Source organism: Aphelocoma coerulescens, chromosome 3, assembly GCF_041296385.1.
Source record: "Aphelocoma coerulescens isolate FSJ_1873_10779 chromosome 3, UR_Acoe_1.0, whole genome shotgun sequence".
Lineage (NCBI taxonomy): Eukaryota > Metazoa > Chordata > Aves > Passeriformes > Corvidae > Aphelocoma > Aphelocoma coerulescens.
The window spans coordinates 19,955,775-19,980,073 of record NC_091016.1 but is presented as its reverse complement, the minus strand read 5'-3'; the positions used below and the strand labels follow the sequence as shown (position 1 = coordinate 19,980,073).

At 39.5% G+C, this 24,299-nt stretch overlaps 1 protein-coding gene across 2 annotated transcripts in view; it reads right to left on the bottom strand.

Annotated features, from left to right (window-relative positions):
* The window catches only part of MSH2 (mutS homolog 2), a 46,739-nt gene that overhangs the window by 7,327 nt on the left and 15,113 nt on the right, over positions 1-24,299 (bottom strand). Inside the window, exons 1-7 of one of the 2 annotated variants that reach the window (XM_069009344.1) lie at positions 24,008-24,150; positions 13,846-14,045; positions 8,743-8,852; positions 6,616-6,739; positions 5,475-5,625; positions 2,486-2,583; positions 1,206-1,451 (exon numbers count right to left, since the gene is read on the bottom strand). In XM_069009344.1, the coding sequence (XP_068865445.1) occupies positions 1,206-1,451; positions 2,486-2,583; positions 5,475-5,625; positions 6,616-6,739; positions 8,743-8,852; positions 13,846-14,020 (904 nt within the window). In that variant the 5' untranslated portion in view covers positions 14,021-14,045; positions 24,008-24,150. Of the gene's footprint in view, positions 1-1,205; positions 1,452-2,485; positions 2,584-5,474; positions 5,626-6,615; positions 6,740-8,742; positions 8,853-13,845; positions 14,046-24,007; positions 24,151-24,299 lie in introns of those variants that run through there. The other variant, XM_069009343.1, reaches the window with a different exon arrangement.

The following is a 24,299-nucleotide window of genomic DNA, read 5'->3' as shown; positions in this document are numbered from 1 at the left end:
AGCTTTAAATTAAAAACCATCAGTATTTATTTCTGCTTAAGAATTATAATAATTTGTTTTCACCTCAAACAACTATTAAAATTTCTCTATAAAAATGAAACAGCTTAGTTACAGCCTGGGTACCAGCTAATGGGTGACTCAGAATCAGCAAACCCAGATATTAATTAGTTATTTGTAACTGAAGTACAAATGAAATAAAAAGTATTATGCAGAAAACTGATCATTAAAACCAATTTTACGCTTTTGCTAACCAGAAAAAGAAGCATGTTGCCATGCATTTATTCAGGGTTTCAGTTTTTCTTTTTGATTATGTTAGAAGTACTCATTAATCATTCTCTAATTTCAGATCTTTGCTACTCAGAACGTATGTCAAGGACATCTGGATGGAAATTAAGATTCAATTAAATCTATAAACACTAAAAATGTTTTGGTGTGTAGTAAAATTATCTTAATTACACCAGAGAAAAGGGTAAAAAATGGTACAGTCATTGAAACATGCTTTGCATTTAAAATCAACTTTAATACTTCACAAAGAAAACACTAACAAAGAGGCTGCTTAAAATCTTGCCTCCAAAAAGTGCCTACGTGGCTACAGTACAATTGATGCTTAGTGGAATTTTCCACATCAATTTAGCAGGGTCAGGCTTTCCAGCTCCTGAGGTTGCCTAGCTTGTGGAGTTACATTCACTAAGGCCTTACTTTAAGGAAGGACAATTTTTTTATTTTCTACTGTCCTAGCAGCTTCTTTTTTCTTCACAAATGACTCTGTAAATTAGTGATCAACTTCTCCAAACAGTGCACTGCAATGAAAGTCACAGTAACCAATTCCATCACTATTAGTTTGGATGATGAGAAATATGCCTGTATGTACAGAAACATGTAGAATATCCACAGTCAAAGGTAACATTTCACATTAACATTGTGAACACTTTTTTTAAAAAAAATATAACCAATAATAGCAATAAATAATAGCTTACAAATACCTTCCCTTCTTTTCCAGAGCTAACTCTTATTCCCCATGCAGAAAGATAAGTAATTCAGTAGCTGCTCAACCTTGATGAGAGAAATTGTTTTGACAGTATTTTATTAGGTTGCTGATTTGTTTTGGTTGTTGTTGGTTTGGTTTTTTTTAAAAAGACATCATTATTGGAAATACTCAAGACATTTATAAAGCAAATAACAAAAAAGAGAACAGAAATATTTACCAGTAATAATGTGGAACATCTGCTTGCCCTTCTCAAATGAAATGTCATTGGGGATGAAGGCCACCTCATCCTGCACTTCGATGCAGGGATGCCTGGCACCCTTCAGCACAATCCTGCCTTGTCCCTTCTCCAGAACGACGGGACGGACGTAGGGCACCGGGGCCCCGTTTGACACGTGAGCAAAGCTGACAATGGCATCCAGCTGAGCTATCACATCATTCATTGTCTGTATGGGCTCTGCATAACCTGGTTTGCATTGAGGAGACACAAATTCAGTGCCATTAGCAATTCTTTTGCTCCAGCTGAGAAGGTACCTCGAAGCCTATACTGAGTCCATCAAGTTAATTCACCTGCAGTAACAATTTTGCTCAAGATGGAAGTCACCTCCTGTGAGTCTAGGATGTATTCCTAAAGTTTCCATGCCTTGAATACCAAGGGGACTTCTTCAGACTAAGGAAAGGAAGAGGTGAGGCCATGTTGATTATTTTCCCTCATCTGGAAATCCAGTATGTTTCCTTCCTGAGTAATACACTGGATTCTGATGCTCATGCAAGCAAACACACCAGAGACACAGCACAGACAGTTCAGACACAGCAGCCATCTGTGTTTATGTGATTGATGGGAGGGAGAGGTCTGTCAGATACAGTGCCTGTGACACCAGACTAAATGGCTTCCCCCAGTACCAACCTTAAAGTTTTGGTGTTTGGTTTTTTTCAGTGAAAGCGATAAGGGACTGGGCTAGAGCCCTAATTTCCCAGTGTCTCTTCTGCTTTTGGTGAAGGATAATAAAGAAATGACCTGTAAGTAGGCAATCTTGGAGCAAAATACATGGAAATAACTTAGGAAACCAATAATTTGTATTGCCATATAAGCAATGATTAACTTGATCTTATATTGCATATCAATGTTCTTCACAGACCTCAGTTCCCACTCCTTCGGTTCTCTGTTGTCCTTCACCTCTTCTGCTGCTAGGGTGAAGGTGCCCAGAGTCAGGGAGGTAGGTGGAGGATAGATGTGGCCTTTATGGCCTTATTTTTGTTCCTATTACAGGATTAGCATTTGCACACACCTCATCACTGCACATTTGCAGAAATGCCAGGAAAGGCTCTGGTGACAGAAGACAATTCATATTTCAAACTTGCAACAGCTGTCTGAAAGCCACACCTCACTGTTCACACCAATTCTCTGGGCAATGTTACAGTTTGTAGAAGACCCTCAAAGCAACTGCAGCTTCTCCCAGCACTCCGGACTGTGACACACACCAAGAGTGGCACACTCACCTGAAGCAATGTTAATGATTTCCTTAACAATTGCATCCTGAGCCTCTTCATACTCTTCCCTGTTCCTTATGTATTCATCATTGATGGCGCTCAGTTTGCTGTGAACAAAACAAGAGTATTTAGAAGCTGTGATGTTCTGCCTTCACCTACAATGCCAAACTTTTGGCCTCCTCATCTGTGAGTCAATACCAGGTGTCCCCACCTGTTTTAACAGCAAAGACCACAAAGCAACTGACCTACTATTATTCATCCACACCAAGACAGCCTCAAGATTAATTCCAAGTTTAAGATCACCCATAAAGGCCAAACCAGAAATTCTAGCATCAGCACATGACTCTTAAAAACATCCATGTTTGTTATAGAGATGCTATGTGATAAGGACTAGCTCTTAAAACTGAATTTCTGGCTATTTTGCTACATTTTGCTGCTAAGCAACTGCCTAATTAGCCAAGAGCCCTACAACAGGCTTATCAGATCTGAAGACATTGACTTCTTTCATTTAGTAAAAACCTCAGTTAATTACAGTCACTATGAACAGATTCTGGACTGCAAACTAAGGTAAGCTGAAATAAAGAAAAGAGTTTAAACAGGTTTTTATACTTCTTGTCTCCTAAACAAAGAACAAAAGTCTGCAAGACTGAATAAGAAACACACCCAAGTGGTGTGCCCACACTATAGGCAGAAGTCAGTCTTGTACTTCTAATACCACCTATAGAAGCAACTATAACTTAACTAAGCACAGAGAATTCTTTTTTATTAGTGATGCATGGGCTGCTTCACTAAGGGAAAGTAACAGATGACACAGTACAGGTTCTAAGTACATCTTCTCAGTTACAGAAAAGCCTAACTTCATCATACATTTAGATTCACAACATATTTAGAACCAGAAAAAGCTGTTTTACATTTCAGGGATGTTTTTAAAAAATATCCTCTGAGTAAATGTTAAAACAAAATGCAATTAAGGTTTACACTTTGTTCATTTAAGCAAATTGGTGTGAAATACACCAACATATTGGTTGGTGTGAACCAATATGTTTGCCCTCCTTTTCAAAGATAAGGATTTATAACTATGAAAGTGAGTGATTAACAGAAACCAATCACTATTAGTGATAGCCCTGGCTTTAAACCAGCCTTGCCCTGTAGGCAGTGCTCCTCACACTTGTGTGTCAGTCAAGATCTCTCCCTCTGCTGAACTCATACACAGAGCACGAGCAGCAGGGCTTGTCTGAAATGGACTGCACCATATATTAATCTCTGCAGCTTTCACCCTTCCACAGAACACAAAGCAGGAGGCTTAAAAACTAGTTTTCTCCTGGATCTGCCACTGACAGACAAGGAAGAACTTGTCAGGAGGCTGAAGTCCAGTTAGAGGCTGATTATTAGCAGCACTTCCTATGGTTGATACTGGGGCTGATCCTATTTATGCCTTGATTAACAACCTGAACAATGAAACTGGATGCACTCTCAAATGCACTCTCAGCAAGGTATGAACAATGCCACAGGAAGGAGAGCTGGCAGTGTGCAGGAGGACAGGGCTGCCATTCACTGGGATAACTCCAGGCTGGAGAAATAGGTGAACAAGAATTTCAGCACACGTCAATACAAAGTTCTGCACCTGGGATGAAATAACTCTGTCCACCAATACAAACTGTGGTCCACATGGCTATGAAACAGTTAAAAAAAAAAATCATAAAATCCTTGAGGGACCCAGTGGAGAAGAAGCTGAACACAAGCCAGCAGTGTGCCCCTGAGGCAGAGAAGGCCAAGCCCATGCTGGCTGCACTAGCTAGAGTGGAACCAGCATCCTGAAGGAAGTCATTCTTCCCTTCTATTCAGCACTCCTGAGATGACATCTCTGGTCTTGGGTTTTGTCTTCCCCAACACTGAACCTGGAGCAGATGGTCACCACAAAGGTACAGAGCTGAAGCACACGGCACACAAGGACAGGCTGAGAGAGATGCCTGCCCAGGCTGAGAGAATCTGAAGTCAGCCTGGAGGGAAGAGGCAACAGACTCTCCTTGGAAGTGCAGAGCAAAAGAATGAGATACTAAGATCCCAAGTTTTCTGCAAGGAAAATTCTCATTAGACCTGATTAGGAAAGTTTTCATAAATAGTAATTCAGCACTGGACCTTGTCCCCGTGAGACTGTGAAGGATACTTAAGAAGATGGACACCTGGGCAAGGCCTTGGGCTACCCCATCTAAGCTTGAGATAGGATCCAATTTCCAAGGTGCATCTGCTTTGAGTGAGGGATAAGAAGTAGCCTTCAACCTAAGTTATTGCCCAATTCTGCACATGCAACTTTCTACTTCGTTCGCTCTGTGTACAAACACCGAAGAACAGAGAAACATCTGATAGCTGATGCAGACCTTGCCCCTGCTAAAATGCTCTAAACAAGCTAAAATTCATCAAAAAAATACAGACTTTTCAGCTGATCTGTGTCAGAATTGCTGTCCAGACAAGGACACACTGAAACAGCCTCCATGTAATTAGCCTGAAGACTTAAATTTTTCAACAGTTCAATCAAAGGAGCCACAGAAGTGAAGTTCAACACACAGGACTAATATAAATAAGAGAAGATTTGGAACAAAGGGAAGAAAAAGGTAATCACCAACAAAATTGCTTCATGTCACATTTGGTGATAAACATAAATAGCTCTTTCACTACTGCAGCTTGTATCTGTATAAACACTCACAGTAAAAGCAATTATGATACTTGCTGCAGCTAAAACAGAGAAATTAGCCCAAGTCAAAGGACCAAAAATAGATAACAGTTGGCAATGTAAATGGGGAATGCAGCTTTTAACATAAACTCTATTACTGTTCTTCCCTCATGCCAGTCCTGCTCAATACTTCAATCTGTGAGCCAATTAAAAGGGTGAAAATTTGCCATTCAAGATGTAGGGAATCCAGTTTATCACCACAATTATAAAGGAACAATTCTTTTACTTTCAGAACAGGCTTTAAAAACTACCAATGTAATCTCATACCTGTTAGTAAATTTCACACCATTCTTCTGTGTATCAATGATTCCATATTTCGAATTGTTACGGAGAGCTTTCTCCTCCTTGCAAGTTACTCTAAAGTGATGTCCAAACTGTGAATTTGTCTCCAGTTTGATACTTTTGCCAGCTTCCAAACCTTTCAGATGAAAAGAAAGAAAAAGAAACCAGCTGTATTACCACCAATCCTGCAGCCTTGTGTGCTATTCTTGCTCACTAACCCTCAGTTCCCATGATTTAGCCTCTCTTACATGACCTAATTCAATAGACTTGCTTTGGTTCTGTACAGGTATGAGAAATACCCAGACCAAACACAAATATATGGATTCCTTCCCTGCTCCTACTTTAAAATGCTCTCAAGCTGCATATTCAAATCAGCAATTATTGTACTGCTGTGAATTCTCCAGGAAAATTTCAAGGACACTCTGTACTGCTGTTGTAAGCATAGCACCTGTACTATCATGATCCTTCTACTAACACATGGTTCTGTTACAAGATTTCTCATTTCATCCCTGCACAGTCTTGGCTTTCCTTCTTGTCATCCAGGTATCATCTTTACACTAAAAAAAATATGCAAGCTCTTAAAGGTGTAACCCAAAATAAGTATAGCATTGCCAATTTTCCTTGCCATATTTGCATTAAAAGTTGGTGGCTTTTTCTTTTTCTTAAAGTTGCTCTTTCAATGCCCAGTTCATCAGCTGCACATGGAATTTTTTGCATAGAATAACCAATTCTTTAAATGTCTCATTTGCTTACACATTACATTTTGCAAGGAACATCAAAAGAAAACTGAATGGACACCCAGGGGAAAAAGAAAAGTCTCAATGCAGGTCCTCAAAAAACCTAAAAAAGAACAGGACTTAGCCAAGAGTTTGATGAGTTACAGTTCTACAAAATTGATTCTGCAACATATATGATAATTTCTGAAATATTTTGGAATGCCATTAAAAAAAAAAAAGGCCATGTTATAAACCAAAAAGCACTCTGTTTTCAACAGCTTGCACTCGACAACCAAAGTCACCCCAACTCACATCCTTTAACCCTTTAACGCCTTTACACCAGTTTTCATCACCTGATTGCAAAACATTTTACAAAGGAGACAAGAATCAAAGGCACTTCCAAACCCTACCTAGTTCTTTGGCTGCAGTTGTTAACAAGGACTGCATTTTTTCTTCCAGTTCATTCATCTTCTCTCTTAATTCTGTTAAATTAGGATCAAAAGAAGCCTTGACAAGAAATTCGTGATTCTCCACCTAGAGAAAAATAACAAGAAAAAATTCATATGAATCTAGGCAGTAAAAAAATAAAGCATCCCCCTGATCATACACAGTGAAATGAATTTACTTAATAATTTACTCAATTTTTTAATATATATATTGTTGTCGTGCAATGTTGTTTGTGATGGCTGGTGTCTGGTTCAACTGCAAAACAAATACATCTCAAATACTTGTTTTCTCAAATAATAGACTTTATGCAAGCAAAATATACCAATTTAACAGACTCCTTTCTGCTGAAATGGAGTTGTCTGCACATTTATTTGCAAACAAATAACTGAGCAGTAGGCAGGGCAAAAAGGGAAGTCAGAGGGAATGAAATTGTTATGTACATAATCTATCTGCTACCCTGGATTTAAAAGGCAGCTAATCAAGATAGAGTGTAAAAGGATGGGGTGTTTCAAAACAAGAAGCCTTTGGAACTTGAAGTTTCTGAAACAGTAATATCTGCCCCAAAAGAGACTCTAGAGGTTTAGGAAGGAACCTGCAAGTATCACCAAAAATCCTACCAATTTCAACCCAGCTCTTGAGTTGAAAAGCAGACACGGTTCCTTCTAAGCTTAACGTTTTCAGAGGCAAGTTCAGATGAAGCATGTTGCATTTCATCTTTTTTCTCTCTCTCTTCCCCGTGCTTCCACTGCCAGGTGGCTATGTACCAAAAGCACCACCAAACTTTGAAGTTGCCCTGACTTGAGGAGGAGGCTGGAGTAGATGGTTTTTCAAAGGCACCTTATGATTCTGTGATAAATAGGAATGGAAGTGACAGTTTCTCAACTTTTATTACAGCTAGGTAAATGAATAACCACATCCCACACTTTTTGAACTTAGATGTTTCTTTTTATATTAGAATGGATTATTGACATAATTTAGTTGCTATGACAACCTATCCTTCAATTGCACTCAGAATAGAACTGCGTATTTTATTTGAACTCCCTCAAAATCCAAGAGGAATTTCAAGTCAAAGTTCAAATTCTACTATTCATAGGGACAAGGTTTATTCTTCTGGCAAAACCAGTGTTGGCTTATCTATAGACATTTTCCAGTACCTCGAAGAGGGGGAAAAACCAAATCCAACATGCCAGATTCTATGGGATTTGATTAAAAATAACTGACTTGTTATTCCGTTTAGAAGGACAACAAAACATTTTTAAAGTAGAACCTGAAATGAAATTTGAAGAGCTGGACTATGAAGGGTGAAGGCTTAAACAGCTGTTAGCTTTAAAGAAAACAGAGTCCCAGGGCACACAAACTGCATCAACAGATGGTCTGTAACTGGTATAAAGCTATAAATTTCTTCATTACCATACATCACAAATTACAGCAACATGTCAATCAACCACTCTTTCCATAAACAGTAAAATGCAGTTGATGGATGCACAACACAATACAAAGAGAGAAAACGCAGTGCTCCTGCCTTTGGAGAAAAGTATGCATGTTCAAAATTTTAAAGCCACTGCAGTTTTCACAAGTTCAACAAACTGCCCTTACTACATGTCTGGCACATGTTTAGGCAGTTCTCTTATTTCTACAGTCAGCTGAGACCTACACTTATGATAATCCTAATCCTTGGTCAGTCAAAAAAAAAAAAAAGAAAAGACTCCCCAAGTAATAAATATACCCTGGGCTACGTTCTAGATTTGAGATGTATCACTGTAACTTTAAAAATACAAAGAAGCAGAGAAATGACAAAATTACTTCTCCACTTCAGTACTGAGGAGATTTTTTTTAAATAGTTTCAGGTCCACAGAATCCATGCACCCAAAGCATTTTTTCACTGGCTAGATAATTTCAGATAGTGGGTGAATATCCTGTTGAGTATCCTGAATATTCACCTGATACACCAATAACTGTCTTCATATATTCCACAGCTAAATTATCGCTAGCTACTTAATATAGATGATTTAGTGAGCACAGAGCAGATTGCAAGGTTCAATAAGAAACTTTAATTGCTAAGTAAACTCTACCCACACAACATTCCATACCTTATCCATGTCCAATGTTGTCTCTATCATCTCCAGAAACTTTGAGAAGTCAGAGCAGATATCAATAAGAGGTGTTATAAATACCGCTAACAACAACATCTGGTGAGCTCCTGTTATGAACAAACAGGAAAAATTATCATTCACAAACCCCCACAAATTTACTGGAATTCACTTATCCAAGATACACAACTGCTTAGCTGGTTAATTTTTACAAAGGGGGGCTCTATGACTATTTCACTGAAACACATGTACCTCTTTCTAAAATTGGAATTATCCCATCTACATTCTGATTAGGCTTGTACCTACTCTGTCATCTTTGTTCATACCTGGGGGTATTAATTCCCTTCTATTATGAGTAAGGCTACAAACAGCAGTATGAAAGCAAACCTGCTGTCTGAATATCATCAATTCTTGCACATAAAAAGCTGACATCCCTTTACCAAAAGGCGTAGGTCTTATCATCCACGCTCACAGTTTTTAATTTTTTTTAATAAAAAGTTACCAAATACTGGGAATATTTGGTAATTACACAGAAATATTTGGTATGGACACAGAAACTGAAGTGTATGTTACCTGGTTTGGTTTTCCACAAAAAAAGACCACATATTATAACCAGCTCTTTACAGTCACTGCTTTCCACTAGATAGGAAGTCATCCAAATTAACAGAGATACTCTGTAGCACTGCATAGAACAAGTCAAACTGCATGGAACACATACTGGCTGGAAGTCCATGGAACACCAGAAGCATTGAACACCAAAGGCAGTTCACAGTTAACCTAACATGCACAGATATTGCCAAATTTATGAAAGAAGTCTTTTCTTCAGGTAGCCATAAGCTACAAATAAGCACCTACATCCAGCAGCCAGCTGTGGAAACGTTCTGTCAGTAAATGCATGTTTACATCTTTGCAGCCACTTCAAGTTAGGATTTAATCACAGAAAGATTAGCATTACTAACTATATATTTAGAAAAAATGACTCAAAATGAATCTAGTACTATGAGCTTACAGTCACTGAATTATGTACAGAATTGTGTGGCTTGCCTCTAATGTTTACAGGCAAGGCTTTGCACATCAAGAGAGAAATACAGAATTAAGCTCTGGCTAATTCCAGAGTCTCTCAATTTCTTACCAGAAAAAAGTCCTAGCCCTTCCTAAGAAAAATTGCCACAGAAATTTATAGAAGTCACACAGTGAGGACACAATTACCCAAGTGAATCTCCTCCCTCAGCTGAAGTAGACAGAAAAGGTTTGGTTTGATTCCTTTTTCTACCATGCCTTTTTGCTTCCCCACTTCCTCAACCTTGAAAAGTTAAAGCTCTAAACTGACTAATATCTATTAATAGAGGGAAAAAAAATTACATACTGTTGAGAGATTATTGAACTTGTAAGAATGGAGTTTTTTGCTGACTAAAAATCTTCAAAACTATGAGATATGAAATAAAGATTTTTTTCTGTTTCAAATTTCTTGCTTGCTCTCACAATTCTTGGTTCTTTCCCTCCTGTAAGAAGACACATCTAAACCAACCTAGAAAATAAAAGGAGTCAACGAACAAGGAAGAGACTGAAGAGCAGAAAAAGTTTCATGTCCATTCTTCAGAGTGGACTTAGCAGGTCCCAGTGCTCCAGCTGACAGAATACATGGCACACACAATGAAGTGATCTTCAGTATTCTTGAATCAATGAAAAACGACTGTGCTTGGACTTTAAATAGCAATTATAATTTCTTTTCTTGAAAAGAGTAAGTAGGGAAGTTTCATGATGCCATTTCATTATTTAAGCTTGAAGGGTGCATCTCAGACACCATAGGAAGATGTCACATTCAAAAGTTACAATATATTGATTATTTAAGTAAATAAAATACTCATGTATTTACATACAAGTCAAACTGATACACTGAAAAATTTATTTACACTTTTAATCCAGCTTCAAACTCAGTATTCAGCACTTGAAGGAAGTAAAATAGTGGAGTCAGTGAATAATGAGGATTTACAAAAAGTTACATGCATATGCTTTTCTTAAAACACCTGGCATTAAGAGAATATGAGCAAGAAACACCACTGAAAAATTCTAAGTTAAACTCCAACATGTCTTACACCTGTAATCATAAACTCATAGAAAAGATGCATAGTAAAAAAAATCCTCTTGTGCACCTCTCAACATTATTAGCATGGAAACTAACCACTGAGAGAGAAAGACTAACAGACCTATGTACCATCAAAAGCAGAGGTGCATACTGATCACAAAGCTTACCTGTGCCCAGGTGCAGTTTTTCATTTAAACCATAATTTACTTACTCAAGCACAGACAAGCACTTATTACATGTGTTAAAGACTATTAATATGGTTTAAAAATGTTGCCTGGAAATTAAAATAAAACACTAATCTGCAGACCTGGAACACACAATTTGGCAGCAAACTGACTACTCTATCCAGGCAAAACAGACAAATCCCAATGACTAAGTGCACTAGTCACTTTGATAGTGCAATGGAAAGTGGGATAAAAGGAAAAGAACAATGGAAATTGGGATAAAATATAGTACAGTTTTACCAGAGGCAGATAATATCCATATAGTGCTCCATCTGTCTGAAATACTGAATGCCTGAGACAAAGAGGACTCTGCAGACCTAATTTGAGTTATTCTAAAGCATTCAGCATGGTGTCACAGGAGATGCCAAGGTGCAAGATCTATGATTTATGCAATGACCAGAGTGCAGATAAAAAGGACATCACCCACTTGCAAAAGATGAACGAGGTGAAAGGACATCTGTTCCCCCAGGGCTCACAGAAGCATTTATCTTTTTAAGATGTCTGAATTCATATTAACACACAAAACAAGGCTGCTTACAAAAGTAAGTCACTAAAATATACAATATGGAAGGTATCAGTAGATTATACTGGAATAAGATAAATCAGAAATAGATCAACACTAAGTGACCTTGAAAACTGGGCTAATAGAAATCAAGTAAAATTTAACACTGAGTAAGATGACACATTGATAGATAAATGAGTTTCCACTATGAGTAAGGGAATAATCAGTTGGATATGACAAAGGATGGGAAACAGCCAAGTTTGATCACAACACGGCTGTAACACATCAGTGCAACCGTCTGGGAAAGCACAGCACTGAAACAAGCAGTAAGAAGCATTTCCAAAAGCAGTGAGGGGTATTCCAACCCCAGCATACAATTCCTGTATCCTGCATATTTAAAGAGTGTTTGTTTGAGATGGGAAGGAAGATGCTCCAGCAGCTTCTTGAAGACAGGAATCTTAAGTACTCAAATTTCATGCCCCAGCAATTTGAGTAATGAACAACTGTTCCCTCTTGCCAGCTAGAGCAAAATGATTTGATGACTCAGAATCCTTCCCCATCTTATGCTGACTTCTTATGTCTAAACCAGAAAGAGGTCGTCTTCACTCATCACCCCCCTCCTCAGGTTTCATCATCCATAAAAGCAAGGATTTCAACAAAACAATGCTTCATGCTGAGGGAAAGACAGTCACAGCTGATGACTTCATGGTTGTTCTATATCCCCATAGCCATTCATAGGTAAGGGAGTTCTGAAACTGGCACATACTCAGAATTGTCAAAAATCTTTCTAACTTTCCACCCCTTGATGAGTTAAAACATTCTGTACAGTCAGAAACAGAAAAATGATCAGATCCAGTCTGAATCACTCATGTACATTGAAAATTACCAGACCATTCATGTACTTTGAACAGGTGGTACAAGTACAAAGAAAAATAAAAATAACATGCCACCTATTTTAAAACTATCTTTAATATACTGCTGCTGATTGCCCGGCTAAGTCCAACTGATTCATGTGTAGAACAGGAAGAACCTTTTGCAGTCTATTAACTTTTCCATATGGTGAGCTTAGCAGTTTGCCTTACACAGCTTGCTCCTCAAAACTCTAAAAATGGAATTGTTTTCCTACCCCAGTGTTATGACAGAGGAACTCTGTTGATCCAAACGGCAGCCAATATAAAAAGAAGTAAAGACAGGAAGCCAGCATTCTGAACAAACACCTCAGTGTAAGATGGGAACCCAAGAGCTCCATGTCAAGGCTAAAACAAGCAGAGTCTGTTTGGAAAAGCCAAATGGACACGACTGAGGCAGCTAAAGAGTGGCACAGCTCTTTAAGAACAAAAACAAAAGAGTTATATCTGTCAGTTCCTTCAGAGTTTCAGATCTTAACTACTCTTTGGCTGCAGCCAGCAATCAAAAATTGATTTAAGATTAATATTGTAGAAGATAAGTTTCATTACTTGAAGTCATAAAACTGTAGTACAGAAAAGTGTAAGACACTGGGTAGCTTTATTTTCTACTGAAATAGAGGAAAGAAATTTTTGTAACCATACCGTTTCAAACAACATTTGTTTTTAAGGCTTTGATGCTTGCTTTATGCAAAGAGAATTTCTAACAAATTAATGGGCTTCTACAAAAATGAGTTTTCTGGTAGGTTAGAACTGCTGTTGCTAAATTGAATCACTCCCTTGTTATGCTGATCCTATTCTGCATTTTCTTGGTAACACACAGAAAAGGGAAAAATGATCAGCTTTTGTATTTTCTGGACTTGCTTGTCACAGCATTGTGCTTCCTACTAATGAAGACTGGAAGAAACCCTGGCATGTCACCTGTATCAAATACAGGAGCACTGTGATTTTAAAAACAAGCCATTGAAGTTATACCAATAATATTTAAATTGTGGGGGTTTTGTGCTTAATTCCAATTGGAAGTAGATGACAATGCTATTGTATGAATGGTATCTTGTTTGTCAGATCATAATACACAGGCAATTGGTCAGGAGTTCTTAAGAGACAAGTCCATGTCAAAGATTACCACACCATCAGCTAACAGCTCAAGCATCCCAGCTACACACTAATTAGAACATTTTTTTCCTACAAAGATTTGGCTATGTGTATTTTTAAGTAGCTGACTGGCATTTCAGAATTTCAGCTCATTTCAAATTCAAATGTATTTAAGCTCTATTCCTGCAACAAAAGCACACAGGAAAAAAGTAATCCTTGGAAATCTACGCTCTACTTCTTTGCATCATCAGTATACTAAAAAACATTGAAAATAGATGGGGGTAGCATTACCTTCATGTTTTTCTAGTGCTTGCACAACATTAGGCAGTTGATTGATAGCCTGGTACATTCGGTAGCAGTCTTGTAAGTTTGCTGCTTGTCTCTGAAATTTCTTTGCCAGCCGGTTGAGGTCTGGAAAGCGACGTAACAGATCTTCTTGAAGGCACTGACGTAGTTCTGGATCCATCACAAAAGCTTCAACCAAATTCAACCTATATAAGAAATTCGTAACAATGATTAGCATGGCATGATCTATAATTCTTTAATGTCACCAGTTAGAATGAAAACACTTATCTCACAGTTTCTATCTATACTTTCTTATACTTATGGCCTTATCCACTGGTCAACTTTCCTGGTAAAAAAAAAACCAAATGAAAATAAGACAACACATGAGCTGAGAAAGCAAGGATATTTAGCCTGTCCTGCTTCTGTAGTTTTGAAGTTGAGGTTTTTAATCAACAGCATTGGACAGCAATTGTTTCAAGTGCAAATACCAACATCTATCCTGTAGGTAAAGCTGACTCTCAGAATCAACTCTGAGATTAATTCTTTCCCTTCACTATAAAAAAAGTCTTCCAGTAGTCTGTGGAAGAAGAGGTATTAAGCAGGAAAAAAATCCCCACAGTTGTCAGAGTTTAGCTCCCTGTGGCCAAGGCCAGCACTGACACTGTGCAGCTGTGCAACCCTGGACCACAGGATGGGAATCCTCGTGGTTGAAGGCACCTCTGTGCACTGACTACTCCAACCTTTGCTCAAAGCAGGGTCACAGCTAAAGTCAGCTGCCCAGGATGGTGCCCAGTCACCTTTTGGGCATGCCCAAGGATGGCCCCAGTGTCAATCCCTGGAACACAGCCCTGGTGACTGACCTCCAGGAGGACTTCATGCTCCTGAGCCTGGCAGCTCAGTGAGTTTTCAGTCCACCACACTGTACTGATCTAGTCCATACTTTGAGATGTAACAAGAGACAGTGACAGCTCAAGTCACAATAAGCAACATTCCCTGCTCTTCCCTTATCCAACCATCTAATCTATTTGTTGTAGAAGGTTATTGGGTTAGACAAGCATGATTTTCCCTTTGTAAATCCATGCCAACTACTTCCAAAGTACTGTTTGCCTCATTGGGGGACTGCATTCTTATCAATGAGGGTACTGGTTGCCAGCCTTGTTACCACTGACTGCCAGCTCACCTTCCCTTGCTGTTGCTCCCTGACATTTTGGTTTGGTATTCTGTTGGGGGTTTTTTTCTGTATTTTTTTTAAATTGTAGGTATGAGGGTTTTTAAATAGTGAAACAAGTATTCTTTAAGTGCTGAAAGCAAGCATAAATCTCAGTAAGAAATGACAGAGGATTAAATTGTATTTCTCCACTGGAATGCAAGCAAATTTTCATATATTTCTTGGGGGTTTTGCATCAGTTAATATTGCCATCTCTACACATTCTGCATTTGCAGTTAAAAAAATAAGTCAGATATTGTTAATTTTGGAATGCCGGGGAGGTCAGTGTTCTTTGATCACACTTTCAGAATACCAAGGAAGAGCTCTGCCTCCTTCAGAGACCTCCATATATTACATACTGTGCTGATTTCTGGTTAATAATATCTATCAATATCTTTGCTTCAGCAGGGAAGTTAATTTTATCTAGAGACATGCAGGCAAAGATAGGACAGCTTTCACCACATTATTCCTGCTGGTTTGCTTACTGGCAGAAAAATGCATTTGTTTCAATTACAGTAACATCTGCATTTGCAAACTGCATTGGAAATGACAATTTTTTTTTCATTCTGACAGCAGTAATCTCTACATTACACACTGCATTGCTCTGCAGAGTGCCAGACACTGGCAACAGTACACAGGGGTTAACACAGTCCACTGCCTCAGGTCATTAGCAAAGACAGTCGGGAGACAAAGGCTGTGGCTAAATCAACACAAGAGGTAGAGACCCCTGGACAGGTAGTGGTACATTTCTGCATACAAAAAACTCCTTCTGTTTCAAAAAGTATTCTACCCCCACACTCCAGTGAATCTTCTGTATTATACAAAAAAAAAAAATCAACAAAAAAGATGAGAGAAAAATCCTACCAATACCTCTATGTTTATCCATTCAACTACAGCCTTAATACATAAATTTAGAGATTGACATTACTGACATATAAGGGTGCATTACCTCCAAAAGGTACATTAAAGTTTCAGCATGCACACAGAGCTTGTCAGAAATAGACAAGAATATACTGAAGATACCTACTGCAAGAACACAGAACAAGACTTGCATGAGAAACATCATAAAAGCCAAGCAATTTTCCATTCTGATCCCTGTTGGTGTTTCTGAGCATGACTTCTAGTTTTCAGACTTCTGTCAAATGGTTTGGAGGAATAACAAGAATTACATGATGTTGTCAGAGCAGATACATTGCCATGTTTATTACAAATCCCTTCAGTTTACCAAGCAGCCCTCACTTTAGGACTCACATCACAAACTGTTCTCTCAGAAGCACCAGCAGCAACCGGTGACCAAACACAGCTTTCAAAGACCAGACATTGTTTAAATATTAAGCAAAAAAAAGGCAACAAAAACTGAACCAAACTAAGGACACCTGATACGACTGCTTAAACAGCCTAAATACAAGCCCCCTAACCAGATGTCTTCCTTCCCCAAGGGATTAGAGAAGGAACCAACTTGTCGACATGAACCTCCCCAAAGGAACCAAGTAGCTTGGTCATTTTTAGTCCTCTAACCTGCAAACAATTCCTTTGGCAAAAACAAGACAGGATTTACAGCAAACTTCTCCATTTAGCATACCCATGTGTTCCTACTGTTACCTTCCTTGGTCTTTAGCAGTTATAATCATGACAAACACACAAGAGGTTGTACTATCCTGATGTTAGGTCCTCTCACTTCCCAGGTATTATGCAAGATTTGTAAACATATTTATTGTTTCTCAATTATCAAACTACCACTACACCACCAACCCATAGAGAGGAACTAGTTGCAAGCACCTTCAAGTTTTATTATCTGCAAAACTGCATTAATTTCTTGTTTAAAACAAACCTTCTTCACTTAAAAAACGGACCAGGAAGAACACGAGACACATTTGGAATGTTTATCCATTATCAAAGCAAGTTTTAATCCAGAAAAATACTATTCCGGCCTGCAGCAGGAAACCTGAGTTTGCTGGGTTTGTCCAACCTGCCTTAACTACTTGACTACTCCATGACTTCAACTTTAAAATTTCAAGTATAAAAACTACTTTTTTTCTTATTTTGATGACCAATTTCACACACACAAGAATAGGCAAAATTCAAGTTCACCACCAACATCAGACCCTATCTTGCCCTCTCATGGCTTATGCTTAAAGTCAGAGAACTTAGCTTCTCTTCCAAGAGGTCCTTAGAAAATCAGTAATCCTGGCATATGGATATATACACAGAATCACTTCTGAAAACTTACTGAATTTTGAACAGCTGCTGTAACAGTCATTCAAGAACATCTCAAGCATAGCTTCTGTAGTCTTGAGCTCATCTTTACCAGGATCTAGATTTTTTTTCTGCTTGTACCTTTTGCACAAACAAACCCTTCACTTTCATCCCACGGCCCCCTCCGCTTGTTCAACAGCCTCCTGGATAAAGACCTGTCAAAGGCCTTTTGAAAGCTCTAATTTACTTTTTTCCCCCTCCTCTTTTGTCCACAATGACAAGTTCAAAGAGTTCTCAGATCAGCACGAACAATTTTCCTGTGCCAAAACCATGATAATTAGACTAACATTTAATGACCTTCCTGGTACTGTTCTATCTTCCCCCCTGCATTTGCCAACCACAAAGATACATCTGACAGGTTTGTGCTCATGCCACAGTTTGCATAACAATTTCCTGTTGGTAAGAATACATACAAGGTGGCTGAATAAAAAGGGCTACATTAAGGTAATGCAACCATAAGCCACAAACAATGCTCACAAGTAATACTGAAATCAAATGACAGGTTGTTTTTAATATAAAGTTCAGCTGAGAGGGGAGAAAAAAAGAAAATACAAAAAGAAACAAATTTTAAAAATCCAAGAAAGTGTAATCAAACAACAGCTGACAACACTAGATAACTCGTTTCTGCCACACAGCCAAAAGGAAAGGAAAATAGGGCAAAACTTTCCACCACAGATCTAAGGCAGCACAGTCAAGATAACAGAAACAATTATAAGTAGTGAAACCACACTGGAACATAAAGGAAATCTTTGTTGCAAGACAGTTATTTAAATTTGCAATTAAAACTGCAAAAACAGCTAACAAGACTTCAGCTGATGTAACTGAAAATCATCACAGGTGCTTTTCCTGAACTTGGAAATTGTAACCATCTTTTATTCCTGCTATACAAAACCAGGACTGTTTACCAGCTTTGAATTCTGTGCACTAACAAGTATCACTAGGCTTAGTGTGCTCTGGGAGACAGAGAGAGGAAAAAACCTCTTATCTCCAAGTTTCTGCTGGATATTCCAGAATCCAACTCAAAACATTCCATCTTTTCCCCAGTTTTACTGTTAATAAGAGGCATCTCTTGAACCAACTACAGACAAGAGGCCAATGTACCACACACACACACAGAAAAAGACAACAAAAATCTGTTTTCAATCTAATGTATGTCACACACTTTCCCAAGTCTCAACAGACTGCTTCCATTCCACTGAGGTTTGCATCACATTTGACATCAGAAGAGATTGCTTCCTCCCTTGCTACACCTGTGCAGCATTTTTCATCACCATTTTAAGATGCCTCAACATGGACATTGTCAGGAGGGTTTGATTATATTTCTCGGTTTTTACACAGCTACATATCAAAGTTTAAGTTAATAGGAAAACCTTAACCATGCCAGATTCATATATAGATTTTATGAAGAAAGAATTCTGTGTGTAAAAACAGTAACTGCACTAACAGACCCAAATAAAAGACCAGAGTTAAAAGGAACACAGTATTTATAGTGTCTGAGCAGGATTGGTCAGCATAACAAAACAAACAAACAAACAAAAAAAACAAAAAAAAAATTCTAACAAACCAGTGTGCAAAAAGATGAATTATAAAGCACCTGAAGTTTTAATCTCGCCTCCACCAACATCCTACAAAACCCTGAACAGCTCTGCCCCTCTCTGTGCATGCAGGAAAGAAAACACTTCCCTCAAGCACCTCTGCTCAGAAAAAGGACTCCGAGGGTTTTTTTATCCTCATTTCATGTAACTGGGATCCATATATACTCAGCAATATATACTTAATAATGAGTAATATATATTTAGCTATTACTACAGGGTAGTGACTTAAAATCCCCATTACTCATTTTTTTAGAAAAAACTGTATTGCTAAAAATTCCACATAACACAAGGAAAACACAAGGATAACACTGAAATAAATTAAGAATGCACTCTCTTACAGGAGAACCTGACTTACTTTTAAGAAGACTTTAAAGTTTGTAACTCCCCTGACTACCTAACAGCTGAGTCTTCTGAAGAGCATACATTTGTATTCTCTGCTGGCTAAAGGGTTTCTTTGACTGCAGATTAAGATCAACTTTCCAGTCCAACTGTTCTATTTGATTATGCAGAATTTTAATCAAGAAACACCACCTTACAAAAGCAACATATTAAGGACTGCTTTAAAATATACTGAGACTTTCATGTCACCACAAGTTTCAGAATATGCACAGTTGTATCAGTTTAATTTCATATTTTGTTTCTACAAAGGAAGGTGGAAAAACACTTCACATACCATTATGTTGTTTTCTCTCAGGTTTCTTTCAAACTCAGATCTCTTCTTAATCCAATGTAGCCAAAGCAAATCCTCCCTGGACATACTTAACCTAGACATGTAAAATGATACCCACTACCTGTTCTAATTGGGTTTTCTTTTTCATACAAAGCACACGGTATTTTAACACCCTGGAGGAAGCTCAGTCTACAGCAAGTTGCATTTTTTTTCCAGCCAGAAATAAGCAAGTCCTAAGCTCCCTTTATAAACTTCTCCTGGTGACTCAGTCTTTCCCTAGACAATCATCTCTCTCCCAAAAATCAGTCATAATCCAGTTCACTGTCCCAGGTAAGCAGTAGATACCACCTTAAATTTGCAAAGCTCTTTCCATGCCAGAGAACTTCAGACTGGTTTTACAGCCTTTGAAGTATTATGGCAGACACCTAAGATTGGCACATGGGAGCCTAAATCAGAAATCTGAAGCCTGATACTGAGAATTACTTTGGTAATTCAGTACACAGCAGCACAAAAATCAAACTGACAATCCCAGGTCATTTTGCCTCAGACAATCAGAGGTGTTGCATTGCATTTATAAAAATAACATCCAAAATTTCTCAGACAAGCACAAAGCAATAATGCAAAATAACTAGGCAACCCACACATGCTTTTGGAAGTGCTTAGTTATGCACAAAAGACTTTTTTTTTTACGAAACTGGAGTGGTCTTTGCAAACAATTTGAAATAAATGTAACACAAACCCTGAGGAATAAAGAACCAGCAGCTTTAAAAAGACTATTACCGTCAAAAGCCTTTACTTTAGTCATGCATCATAGCCTTAGGATCACTGATCTCAATCCCCACTCAGCTCACACTGGAGCCTTTGCACAGCCAGAAGGTGCTCTGGTTTCTGGCAGCAAGTCTCCAAATGATAGCAACATTTACCCAAACCACAGGAACAGCCTTGGAAGGGGCTCACCATAGGCACCAGTCCTTGCAGTACTTTGAAGACACTAGATTTGAATCCAGGTTTTTGACTCACCAAGAACTCAGAATGTTGCTTTCTGGATGAATTGTACACACACCTCTCCAGCACTTCTTACATATGACACGGAACATCCCAAGCAAGGGGTCGAAATCTTTCTGTTGTTTTAATGAAATTGTACCAATCTGGCCATACAATATCATTAGGGTCCAAATTCTTGTGTCTGAGCATCACAAGTTGTTCACCTGAGCAAGCTCTCCTCCAGCTCTCCCAAATTTGTATGCACACACAAGGGCCTGTAGTTCAGAAGCAGACAACCCAGGCAATTGCAAGAGGCCCGGGTGAGAGGCTTGTGCCCAAGCCTCTTGGTACTCAAGACTTCTTCCTCCTGTCTGCCAAAAGAGAGCAGCCTGCACCTTCACATGGATTCCCCTCCACACCAAATGACTGAAGTTCTCCTTCCCACCTGCTCTTGACCAAACAGTGCAATCTTGCCATTGTTTCTTCCTGGCATGCGAGCACAAAGTTGGTTTTGCTTCCTCAGTTAACATGCTATGAATGTTTCTGTATTATCAAATTACTTCACAGCTTCCCTCCCTGAAATCTACTGTCACAAACTAAACACCCCCAAAAAGCTACACTAAAAGATACAGCTGCTTACAAAAGAAAACTTTGAAGACTACAGTGCAGAAGTACAACAATGTATATTCCTCCTGAATTCAGAATTTGAAGTGCATTACTGTTTTACATGAGGGATGTGAAATTACAGGCTTTTAACAAATGAGAAGATATTGTATAATACAGTACATTAAGAGAAAGAGCAAACCAGGAACAAAGAGCCCCAGGGTGATGCATTTCACAGCTCACCTGTAATGTCTGTGTTCTTACAATGACAATGCCATCATCCCAGTAAGATTACAGCATTCCTTGGACTCTGATGATGTCCCTAGCTTCTTACAAGATTTTGCAATCATTCACAGTTCTAGACCCCAAGAGAGTTTCAAAACTTCCCCTCTGCCAGAACAAAGAAGTCAGAAAGACCAAGCATGACCTGGCTCAGTGGTACAGCTGGAAAGCTGTCCTGCTCTTTACACAGACAGGCCATGAAGCATGGAGCAACAAAACCTGGCAGTCTGGGAAAGGCAGCTGTAGGCACCTCAGCTTGACACAGAGGGTGATGCTCCCAGCTGCAGCCCCCTCCTTAAACACACATCTTTATTTGCTGTGGCTGTGTTTGCTTTTCACCTCTGGCTCCCCAGAACAGCCTCACCTTGGGGTGGCCCTGACAGCTGTGGACAAGCCCAGTTGTATCCTGATGGTGGCCTAAACTGGCTAGGAAATTATGCCCTCAAGCCCCAGTCCCACCAACACTTCCAAGCTGGCAGAGAGCAGCAGTGCTACCATGAGAAGTGTGAGATATTGCTGCTGCCCACTGCTCTTCTACCTGCCATACCCTCTCCCTCAAGTTTTAAATGAACTAAACCAAGGGATCTCCAGGCACGTATCTGAAGCCCTCAGCACGCATTTAGCATTTGGATTTCACTCCATTATAACCGTGCAGCCCTTTGGAACCCACTACTGGTGTCTTTTAATCTTAAATGTAACTTGAAGAGACCATGAATATCCTGACTATTTTTCACAGCCCTATTGAAGTACAATCCCTTGTGACACAGAGTCCAAGGTCTGAAGAGCAGCTTTAGACCCTAGGAGGGCCTCAGAAATCAAACTGCACACACTTTTCAGAGCTCTGGGTACACAGAGTGTGCTACTAAGCAGCCAGACAGATCAGGCTCCCTGCAGCTAAACCTGGAAGATTAAGCAATGTAAGAGAAAGCCACACCCAAATATCAGCCTCATGCCTTTTCTAGTTTTGCAAATTAGTCCCTAAACCATCCTACCGTGACAACAATAATGGCTATTTCTAACTTCAGGACAGTCCATTTGCAGATAAACTTTATAATTCAAATAAATGCATTCTTCCAAATAACCAGAGCTCACAGTCCTCTACATCAGCTACATTCATATAACATATAATTAATATGTATCAGGAGAGCAACAGACCCTTTACCACCCTGCAGTCAGGTGAATTCCTGAATACACCATTTGAGTATTATGTCAAAGGCTAGAGAGCAAATTAAAGCCCTGTGATTCTATTGGGGTACCAGGCACCAAGTAACTAATTTTTGTAAAACTCAAGCAAAGATTTGAAAGCTGTATGTATTGACTATGAGGCAAGCTAATAAGATCAGAATAAAAAAAACCCAAACAGGATTATCAGGAAAAACAGTTAATTCCAAAATAACATTGGGGCTTTTTCCTCCAAATGTACTTATTAAAGTCTGATGTTACCAGTAATTCATTACGTTTGCACAAGTGTTTATGAACTTTACAACCTCAGTAGATCAAGCGAAGTAAAGAAGAAAATAATTCTTCAGCAGAAAAATAAAAATCTTTGGTCTTATTCTTGTCAGCAAAGTATCACTTGATGCAATTAAGACCTTGCTGCTGAAGCAGACTGCTGCAACAGCAGTATTTTTAGACCCTGAGGGAAGGGAGTGCCTGGCATCATGTACAAGAACATGCAAATAAAGCAGCACCACACCAGCAGAGCTCTGCTTGGCCTCCTCTAGCCAGAACTAGCGAGGCAGTGCAGGACTCTGAGGCAGGAATACGAACTCCCTACAACAAAAAGAGAAGCAAAGGAATAATCTTCATTCACAAGGCAAGGCTGGCAGTGCTCCTGATGGCACCGCTGCCCTTCCCACGGCCAGGAGCTGCAGGCTGAGAGCTGTGTTTCACAGTGTCGCGGGTTGGGTTTGTAACCGGGCGGAAACACCAATTTAGTGTAGTGGTTTGGTCTGTTTACCACTTCCATAATAACCTGGTTCAGTCCATTTAGAAAGAGAAGTCTCTTTTTGCTCATGCTATGAAAACAGTATCACACCGAGACAGCCGCCCACTTCCAAATATTGTTCAGTCCATTTAGGAAGAGGAGTCTCTCTGCTTGCATGAGTCCCTTCCCCCGACTTGCAGCTTTTCCCGCAACTGCTTTCGAGGGTCCACTCTTGAAAGTTTTCTGGGGTACAATTTTAAGGTTGAGCTGTTCAGAAACAAAAAAAACAGAGGCCCTTCTCCTTCCCTGGGAGCAAAGGGTCATCTTCATCTTTAAGACTATCTCTGGAAGCATCTCTAGGAATTGAGGTTTTTCTCCTTTCCTCTTTGGAGCAAAAGTCCTCATCTGGTTCATCTCTCCCTGTCCAAACTTCTCATGAAATTACAGCTGCGTCAGCATCTGCCTATCTCAGCACAGGTGCTTCTGCTTATGAGTTGAACACTCCACCCCCCATATCTTCATGAAATTACAACGGGATACTCTGATCTATCATAGCTTCACAACAGACTTTCAGCTTTAAGCATCTCCTCTCTCTCTTCCCTCAGGTTTTCAGCTCTTCACAGCAATAAAAGGGTTAATCTCACCTCGGCCTTACAGCTGGAATGTGGCTTATCGCAGTTGGTCACCTGACCTCTGCCGGACAGAGGTGCCGCTTTGCTGAATCTCGGCCGCAGTGGGGGGGGGGATTCCGAGCCGCTCCGGCTGCCCACGGCAAGGCAGTGGGGGGGGGGTTCCATGGCTGGAACAGGCCCATGGCTCCAGGATGGCTGTGGCCCGGCCCGGCCTGGCCCGAGCAGGGCCTGGCCGGGCCCACTGGCCCCCGCACGGAGCCTGCAGCCACCTGTCCCAGCGCCGGAAACGAGAGAGAGCTTGGAG